The following is a 10,775-nucleotide window of genomic DNA, read 5'->3' as shown; positions in this document are numbered from 1 at the left end:
CAGACACATCTTTAGGTTAAAACCAGACACATCTTTAGGTTAAAACCAGACACATCTTTAGGTTAAAACCAGACACATATTTAGGTTAAAACCAGACACATCTTTAGGTTAAAACCATAAACATCTTTAGGTTAAAACCAGACACATCTTTAGGTTAAAACCAGACACATCTTTAGGTTAAAACCATAAACATCTTTCAGTTAAAACCAGACACATCTTTAGGTTAAAACCAGACACATCTTTCAGTTAAAACCAGACACATCTTTAGGTTAAAACCAGACACATCTTTAGGTTAAAACCATAAACATCTTTAGGTTAAAACCAGACACATCTTTAGGTTAAAACCATAAACATCTTTAGGTTAAAACCAGACACATCTTTAGGTTAAAACCAGAGACATCTTTAGGTTAAAACCAGACACATCTTTAGGTTAAAACCAGACACATCTTTAGGTTAAAACCAGACACATCTTTCAGTTAAAACCAGACACATCTTTCAGTTAAAACCATATATATATTTAAGTTAAAACCATACACATCTTTAGGTTAAAACCAGACACATATTTAAGTTAAAACCATATATATATTTAAGTTAAAACCATAGTGGTCTACATGTGACGCTGTTCAATATGAACACATTTCTCATTCCTTAAAGATCATCTTTAAACTCAACATCAACGCAGAAAAATACCAAACAGATCATCAGAAGGATTTAGTCCTGCTTCAGGTTCTGTTATTGAATAAATATTCAGATTTAAGTCCTGTTGGAGCAGGCAGAGTCCCTCAGTCCTGCCTGTACAGAGTCCCGGCCAGCCGGTCCCAGTGGGTGAAGTAAGGGGCGAAGTTGTACTTGGACTTGAGGTGGTGGAGGTCGTGGTGGCGAGCGCCACCGTACAGCCCCAGAGGCACCAGGCGGTGGGCGGCCCAGGGCAGGTCGTAGCCGCAGTGGTCCTCCACCGACAGCCAGATGTTGACCAGGAAGAAGGCCAGCTCAGTGAGCGGGTGGCAGCCCAGCAGGAGGGGGTTGGCTGCAGCAAAGAGCCCCAGGCTGAGGGTCTCCCAGGCCCCGGAGTACTCTGCGGTCAGGGCAGAGGTGGAGGTGTAGGTGTGGTGCACCTGGAGGAAGAAGAAGAAGAGATTCACGATCAGTTTCAGGCTGAAATCTGAACCAATAAAACTAAAGCCTGACACCCCGTTATGTAGGAGTCATCGTCATGGGTACCAACCTTGTGGAAGTTGCGGTAGAGCCAGGGCACCTTGTGGTGCAGCAGGTGCCAGATGAAGCTCTGGAAGTCAAAGAGCAGCAGGCAGACCAGCACCTGAGCCAGCAGACGGGGCAGAGGCGGGGCCTCCTCGGGCAGATGCACCGGCCTCAGGTACCAGTGCAGCACTGTGAGGGGGAAGATGAACACCAGGTGGTTGTAGAGCGTCAGAGCCAGGCAGCTCCACACAGAGGCCCAGCTGAGGGAGCTCTGCGGCTGCAGCTTGTACCTGCGCACCAGCGCCCACCTGCAGGACAAAGCATCCAGCAGCAGGAAGGGCAGGCAGGAGGCCAGGTAGGCAGACAGTGAGAAGAGGACGGGGAAGAAGGGTGAGCGCAGCAGGGAGGCATGTCCCAGGACAAAGTTCCACAGAGGCTGCAGCAGCATGGTGAGAAGTCAGTGTTTCAGTCTCTGAGTCAGAGCTCGTCTGCAGTTTCATCATCACAGCTGCTTTATCCAGTCAGGCTGAGCCGTCATCAGCCAGCTCCCGCCAATCGCAGGCCGGCTCCGTGTGGGCCCCACCCCCACAGCCTTTTATGGAGCGTTTCCTGCTGCCTGAGCTGAAATGGAAAGTTTGGCCACAGGCTGTTTGTTGAGAAATTCTTCTGATAGTCTCTCACTTCTTTGGTTTTTCAAAGCCCCGAAACTCTTCTGACAGTATCTGTCCATAACTTTAAAGGCAAAATGGTTCTGTCAAGTCAAAGTTCCCCTCAGGAAACTCTCTGAATCAGCTGATCGTTGTGACATGTTCAGGCTGACTGAAGGAACAGATCACTTGGTCTTTACCTTGATTTATTCAGATGTGAGGGGCCTCTTCTACAGACAAACAAGAACAGAAAAATATAAATGCTCGGTTCTGTTCTGGGCGTCTGATCCAGGAAGAGTGAAGCATTTGGGGGTCGGACAGAACCGTCAGTGGATGTTTTCCAGGCCTTTCTTAAAATTTGTTTCTGAGTTGGGTTTTAAGTTGCCTCACAAAGTTTGTCATTTCCTAAAAGCTGCTGGTGTGTTGGATAATAATGGGAATGCCGTGTTGACTGGTTTTATCACTCAGTTTGGAGTGTCTGGGGAACTTTGATCCATTCTTCAGTCAGAACCCGCTCCAGCACTTTCTGAGGGGACGATGGGGTAGTTCAGCTGCTCTATAACACACCAGAGATGAAGGACCAGTCCAGATGTTCCACAGCACTGTGTGAACATCTCTGGCTCATCCTGAATAAGAGTTAGGATGCATGTCACCGTCTTCTGGCCATTTTATGTTGGATATAAAGTTTAGCTGCTCTTAACTAAATGTTCTGGTTGATTCTGAGCTGGAAACGTATCCTTGGTTCTGTTTTTACACAGAAGGAAATGCCCCAGAGGCACCAGGCGGTGGGCGGCCCAGGGCAGGTCGGAGCCGCAGTGGTCCTCCACCGACAGCCAGATGTTGACCAGGAAGAAGGCCAGCAGGAGGGGGTTGGCCCCAGGCTGAGGGTCTCCCAGGCTGAGGGTCTCCCAGGCTGAGGGTCTCCCAGGCTGAGGGTCTCCCAGGCTGAGGCTCTCCCAGGCTGAGGGTCTCCCAGGCTGAGGCTCTCCCAGGCTGAGGGTCTCCCAGGCTGAGGCTCTCCCAGGCTGAGGCTCTCCCAGGCTGAGGGTCTCCCAGGCCCCGGAGTACTCTGCAGGTGGGGTTTTGTTAAATGCAGGTCCAGTATCAGAACTCTGAGGGCTGAAACTTTCCGGTCCAGTTCCCCTCAGAGGGCATGATTGCATCACTCTGTGGCCTGCTGATGATCACAAGTGTGACATCATCAGGGAAGTAACTTATTTTGGCTGGACGCAGACTTTAGAATCAGCTGTCACTCTCGCTTCTCTTTCTGTTTTCAGAGTCGTTACGGTCGTGCTTCTGTAAATGAAAAGTGGGTTTTTGTCGTTGGCAGCATCCTCGGTGAAGGTCGGAGGGTTGTGTTCGAGCTGCAAAGTCAAACCTGGACATTTATCACCTGGACCCTCATCCCAGCACCAGGCTGCTGATTCAAAGGAGTGGCTGCTCCTGACCCCCCCCCCCCCCCCCCCCCCCCCAGTCTTAGCTCACTGTGAACACAACATTAACTTAAAACTTAGGTCAACATGATCATTTTCAACCTCTGTTAAACCGGTTTTCCTCGTTGTATGATGGGCATGTTGCAGATGATCGGTTTCATCATCGGTCCACGGTCACCTGGATGGAACAGGTGAGCAAACACACAGCTCTGGGTTTGTGCTGCTTCCACGCAGCTGAGGTTTCTGTTCAGATGCAGCTGCACAGGGACATCTGGTGGTTTCTCAAACTACTGCAGCCCCGAGAGGACGGAGCAAAGCAAGTAATGCTGTGGGTCAGCTGATCACTGGAAGTCACACCATGTGTGAAACATGGATCAGAACCACTGTTGCAGACCTGGTTATCTCTGAGTGGAAGTTCTGCTGAACACAAAGGGAACCTGGTCCCTTAATCCTGCTCAGTCTGAGCCGGAAACCTGCCTCTGAGCCGCTGAGCCAGAGCAGTCTGAGCTGCCAGGAGCTCTGTGAGGAACTCAGGATGCAGGGCCAGTTCAGAAGCAAAGATCTTTACCAATGAACACAGCAGCAATAAGGCAGGTGAGGCTCTCCAAGCAGAGCAAAGCAGCAGGCTGTGAAGCTGCTGGAGAGGGAGACTCCTGCCATGAAAGTCAAAAACTTCTCTCCACGCCAGGAGGAAAACACAAAAGCTATGAACGACAACCAAATAAACTCTCACGCTCTCCTATTGAGGCGGATTTAAACAAAACATGCGCTCTATGACTGTGGATCTATGACTGTAGAACTATGACTGTGGAACTATGACTGTAGAACTATGACTGTGGAACTATGACTGTGGATCTATGACTGTGGATCTATGATTGTGGATCTATGATTGTGGAACTATGACTGTGGAACTATGACTATGGATCTATGACTGTAGAACTATGACTGTGGAACTATGACTATGGATCTATGACTGTGGATCTATGACTGTAGAACTATGACTGTGGATCTATGACTTTGGATCTATGACTGTAGAACTATGACTGTGGATCTATGACTGTGGATCTATGACTGTGGATCTATGACTGCGGAACTATGACTGTGGATCTATGACTATGGATCTATGACTGTAGAACTATGACTGTGGAACTATGACAGTGGATCTATGACTGTGGATCTATGACTGCAGAACTATGACTGTGGATCTATGACTGCGGAACTATGACTGCGGAACTATGACTGTGGATCTATGACTGTGGATCTATGACTGTGGATCTATGACTGCGGAACAATGACTGTGGAACTATGACTGTGGATCTATGACTGCAGAACTATGACTGTGGATCTATGACTGCGGAACTATGACTGTGGATCTATGACTGCGGAACTATGACTGTGGATCTATGACTGTGGATCTATGAATGCGGAACTATGACTGTGGATCTATGACTGTGGATCTATGACTGTGGATCTATGACTGCGGAACAATGACTGTGGAACTATGACTGTGGATCTATGACTGCAGAACTATGACTGTGGATCTATGACTGCAGAACTATGACTGTGGATCTATGACTGCGGAACAATGACTGTGGAACTATGACTGTGGATCTATGACTGCAGAACTATGACTGTGGATCTATGACTGCGGAACTATGACTGTGGATCTATGACTGTGGATCTATGACTGTGGATCTATGACTGCGGAACAATGACTGTGGAACTATGACTGTGGATCTATGACTGCAGAACTATGACTGTGGATCTATGACTGCAGAACTATGACTGTGGATCTATGACTGTGGATCTATGAATGCGGAACTATGACTGTGGATCTATGACTGTGGATCTATGATTGTGGATCTATGATTGTGGAACTATGACTGTGGAACTATGACTATGGATCTATGACTGTGGATCTATGACTGTAGAACTATGACTGTGGATCTATGACTTTGGATCTATGACTGTAGAACTATGACTGTGGATCTATGACTGTGGATCTATGACTGTGGATCTATGATTGTGGATCTATGATTGTGGAACTATGACTGTGGAACTATGACTATGGATCTATGACTGTGGATCTATGACTGTAGAACTATGACTGTGGATCTATGACTTTGGATCTATGACTGTAGAACTATGACTGTGGATCTATGACTGTGGATCTATGACTGTGGATCTATGACTGTGGAACTATGACTGTGGATCTATGACTGTGGATCTATGATTGTGGATATATGACTGTAGAACTATGACTGTGGAACTATGACTGTGGATCTATGACTGTGGATCTATGATTGTGGATCTATGATTGTGGAACTATGACTGTGGAACTATGACTATGGATCTATGACTGTGGATCTATGACTGTAGAACTATGACTGTGGATCTATGACTTTGGATCTATGACTGTAGAACTATGACTGTGGATCTATGACTGTGGATCTATGACTGTGGATCTATGACTGCGGAACTATGACTGTGGATCTATGACTATGGATCTATGACTGTAGAACTATGACTGTGGAACTATGACAGTGGATCTATGACTGTGGATCTATGACTGCAGAACTATGACTGTGGATCTATGACTGCGGAACTATGACTGCGGAACTATGACTGTGGATCTATGACTGTGGATCTATGACTGTGGATCTATGACTGCGGAACAATGACTGTGGAACTATGACTGTGGATCTATGACTGCAGAACTATGACTGTGGATCTATGACTGCGGAACTATGACTGTGGATCTATGACTGCGGAACTATGACTGTGGATCTATGACTGTGGATCTATGAATGCGGAACTATGACTGTGGATCTATGACTGTGGATCTATGACTGTGGATCTATGACTGCGGAACAATGACTGTGGAACTATGACTGTGGATCTATGACTGCGGAACTATGACTGTGGATCTATGACTGTGGATCTATGAATGCGGAACTATGACTGTGGATCTATGACTGTGGATCTATGACTGTGGATCTATGACTGCGGAACAATGACTGTGGAACTATGACTGTGGATCTATGACTGCAGAACTATGACTGTGGATCTATGACTGCGGAACTATGACTGTGGATCTATGACTGCGGAACTATGACTGCGGAACTATGACTGTGGATCTATGACTGTGGATCTATGAATGCGGAACTATGACTGTGGATCTATGACTGTGGATCTATGACTGTGGATCTATGACTGTGGATCTATGACTGCGGAACTATGACTGTGGATCTATGACTGTGGATCTATGACTGTAGAACTATGACTGTGGAACTATGACAGTGGATCTATGACTGTGGATCTATGACTGCGGAACTATGACTGTGGATCTATGACTGTGGAACTATGACTGTGGATCTATGACTGTGGATCTATGACTGTGGATCTATGACTGAAGAACTATGACTGTAGAACTATGACTGCAGAACTATGACTGTGGATCTATGACTGCGGAACAATGACTGCGGAACTATGACTGTAGAACTATGACTGTGGATCTATGACTGTGGATCTATGACTGTGGATCTATGACTGTAGAACTATGACAGTGGATCTATGACTGTGGATCTATGACTGTGGATCTATGACTGTGGATCTATGACTGTGGATCTATGACTGTAGAACTATGACTGTGGAACTATGACAGTGGATCTATGACTGTGGATCTATGACTGCGGAACTATGACTGTGGATCTATGACTGTGGAACTATGACTGTGGCTCTATGACTGTGGATCTATGACTGTGGATCTATGACTGAAGAACTATGACTGTAGAACTATGACTGTGGATCTATGACTGCGGAACAATGACTGCGGAACTATGACTGTGGATCTATGACTGTGGATCTATGACTGTAGAACTATGACTGTGGAACTATGACAGTGGATCTATGACTGTGGATCTATGACTGCGGAACTATGACTGTGGATCTATGACTGTGGAACTATGACTGTGGATCTATGACTGTGGATCTATGACTGTGGATCTATGACTGAAGAACTATGACTGTAGAACTATGACTGCAGAACTATGACTGTGGATCTATGACTGCGGAACAATGACTGCGGAACTATGACTGTAGAACTATGACTGTGGATCTATGACTGTGGATCTATGACTGTGGATCTATGACTGTAGAACTATGACAGTGGATCTATGACTGTGGATCTATGACTGTGGATCTATGACTGTGGATCTATGACTGTAGAACTATGACTGTGGAACTATGACAGTGGATCTATGACTGTGGATCTATGACTGCGGAACTATGACTGTGGATCTATGACTGTGGAACTATGACTGTGGCTCTATGACTGTGGATCTATGACTGTGGATCTATGACTGAAGAACTATGACTGTAGAACTATGACTGCGGAACTATGACTGTGGATCTATGACTGTGGATCTATGACTGTAGAACTATGACTGTGGATCTATGACTGCAGAACTATGACTGTAGAACTATGACTGTGGATCTATGACTGTGGAACTATGACTGTGGATCTATGACTGTAGAACTATGACTGTGGATCTATGACTTTGGATCTATGACTGTAGAACTATGACTGTGGATCTATGACTGTGGATCTATGACTTTGGATCTATGACTGTGGAACTATGACTGTGGATCTATGACTGTGGATCTATGACTGTGGATCTATGACTGTAGAACTATGACTGTGGATCTATGACTTTGGATCTATGACTGTGGAACTATGACTGTGGAACTATGACTGTGGAACTATGACTGTGGATCTATGACTGCAGAACTATGACTGTAGAACTATGACTGTGGATCTATGACTGTAGAACTATGACTGTGGATCTATGACTGTGGATCTATGACTGTGGATCTATGACTGTAGAACTATGACTGTGGATCTATGACTGTAGAACTATGACTGTGGATCTATGACTGTGGAACTATGACTGTGGATCTATGACTGCAGAACTATGACTGTAGAACTATGACTGTGGATCTATGACTGTAGAACTATGACTGTGGATCTATGACTGTGGATCTATGACTGTGGATCTATGACTGTAGAACTATGACAGTGGATCTATGACTGTGGATCTATGACTGTGGATCTATGACTGTGGATCTATGACTGTAGAACTATGACTGTGGAACTATGACAGTGGATCTATGACTGTGGATCTATGACTGCGGAACTATGACTGTGGATCTATGACTGTGGAACTATGACTGTGGCTCTATGACTGTGGATCTATGACTGTGGATCTATGACTGAAGAACTATGACTGTAGAACTATGACTGTGGATCTATGACTGCGGAACAATGACTGCGGAACTATGACTGTGGATCTATGACTGTGGATCTATGACTGTAGAACTATGACTGTGGAACTATGACAGTGGATCTATGACTGTGGATCTATGACTGCGGAACTATGACTGTGGATCTATGACTGTGGAACTATGACTGTGGATCTATGACTGTGGATCTATGACTGTGGATCTATGACTGAAGAACTATGACTGTGGAACTATGACTGTGGAACTATGACTGTGGAACTATGACTGTGGATCTATGACTGTGGAACTATGACTGTAGAACTATGACTGTAGAACTATGACTGTGGATCTATGACTGTGGATCTATGACTGCAGAACTATGACTGTAGAACTATGACTGTGGATCTATGACTGTAGAACTATGACTGTGGAACTATGACTGTGGAACTATGACTGTGGAACTATGACTGTGGATCTATGACTGCAGAACTATGACTGTAGAACTATGACTGTGGATCTATGACTGTAGAACTATGACTGTGGATCTATGACTGTAGAACTATGACTGTGGAACTATGACTGTGGAACTATGACTGTGGAACTATGACTGTGGATCTATGACTGTAGAACTATGACTGTGGAACTATGACTGTGGATCTATGACTGTGGAACTATGACTGTGGAACTATGACTGTGGAACTATGACTGTGGATCTATGACTGCAGAACTATGACTGTAGAACTATGACTGTGGATCTATGACTGTAGAACTATGACTGTGGATCTATGACTTTGGATCTATGACTGTAGAACTATGACTGTGGATCTATGACTGTGGATCTATGACTTTGGATCTATGACTGTGGAACTATGACTGTGGATCTATGACTGTGGATCTATGACTGCAGAACTATGACTGTAGAACTATGACTGTGGAACTATGACTGTGGATCTATGACTGTAGAACTATGACTGTGGATCTATGACTGTAGAACTATGACTGTGGATCTATGACTTTGGATCTATGACTGTAGAACTATGACTGTGGATCTATGACTGTGGATCTATGACTTTGGATCTATGACTGTGGAACTATGACTGTGGAACTATGACTGTAGAACTATGACTGTGGATCTATGACTGTAGAACTATGACTGTGGATCTATGACTGTGGATCTATGACTGTAGAACTATGACTGTGGATCTATGACTGTGGATCTATGACTTTGGATCTATGACTGTGGAACTATGACTGTGGATCTATGACTGTGGATCTATGACTGTGGATCTATGACTGTGGAACTATGACTGTGGAACTATGACTGTGGATCTATGACTGCAGAACTATGACTGTAGAACTATGACTGTGGAACTATGACTGTGGATCTATGACTGTGGAACTATGACTGTGGAACTATGACTGTGGAACTATGACTGTGGATCTATGACTGCAGAACTATGACTGTAGAACTATGACTGTGGATCTATGACTGTAGAACTATGACTGTGGATCTATGACTTTGGATCTATGACTGTAGAACTATGACTGTGGATCTATGACTGTGGATCTATGACTTTGGATCTATGACTGTGGAACTATGACTGTGGATCTATGACTGTGGATCTATGACTGCAGAACTATGACTGTAGAACTATGACTGTAGAACTATGACTGTGGAACTATGACTGTGGAACTATGACTGTGGAACTATGACTGTGGATCTATGACTGCAGAACTATGACTGTAGAACTATGACTGTGGATCTATGACTGTAGAACTATGACTGTGGATCTATGACTTTGGATCTATGACTGTAGAACTATGACTGTGGATCTATGACTGTGGATCTATGACTGTGGATCTATGACTGTGGATCTATGACTGTGGATCTATGACTGTGGATCTATGACTACCTGACAGAAACAGCCTGCAACAAGGTTGCATCAAAGGAACTTGTTTCTTCATTTCTTGGTTTCATAAACTTTCGTTCAGAGGATTCTGAAAACACTGTTTAAGATATAAAGGTTAAAGATATAGTTTAAACTATAAGGACATCAAAACCAATGTAACATGATGGTTCTGAGTCTCAGCTTTCAGATGGATATCTGTGGAGTTATGAATAAGGAACCAAACAGTGTTATTTTCCTGTGTTAAACACAGAATACAATAAGAAACAGCTGAAGCTTCGGTTAACAGTTGCATTATTTCATATAAA

The 10,775-nt window shown here is 44.6% G+C and overlaps 1 protein-coding gene across 1 annotated transcript; it reads right to left on the bottom strand.

The window, feature by feature from the left end:
* Positions 1 to 588: 588 nt before the first annotated feature.
* ch25h (cholesterol 25-hydroxylase) lies at positions 589 to 1,672 on the bottom strand. The gene is made up of 2 exons (XM_072373214.1): positions 1,226 to 1,672; positions 589 to 1,115 (listed from the first exon to the last, which is right to left on the bottom strand). Exons 1-2 carry the CDS (start codon positions 1,646 to 1,648, stop codon positions 783 to 785), a joined length of 756 nt encoding a protein of 251 aa, XP_072229315.1. The 5' UTR covers positions 1,649 to 1,672; the 3' UTR covers positions 589 to 782.
* Positions 1,673 to 10,775: the final 9,103 nt, after the last annotated feature.

The sequence above is a fragment of the Leuresthes tenuis genome, unplaced genomic scaffold (genome assembly GCF_036924035.1).
Source record: "Leuresthes tenuis unplaced genomic scaffold, fLeuTen1.0.hap1 SCAF_20, whole genome shotgun sequence".
NCBI lineage: Eukaryota > Metazoa > Chordata > Actinopteri > Atheriniformes > Atherinopsidae > Leuresthes > Leuresthes tenuis.
This window is presented reverse-complemented; position numbering and strand designations above follow the sequence as displayed.

Bases quoted from the DNA above. Each gene is read 5' to 3' on its own strand.
- ch25h (XM_072373214.1), bottom strand. From the start codon at position 1,648: ATGCTGCTGCAGCCTCTGTGGAACTTTGTCCTGGGACATGCCTCCCTG. The intron at 1,116-1,225 runs GTTGGTACCCAT...TTCTTCCTCCAG, and splicing joins TCTACCGCAACTTCCACAAG to GTGCACCACACCTACACCTC.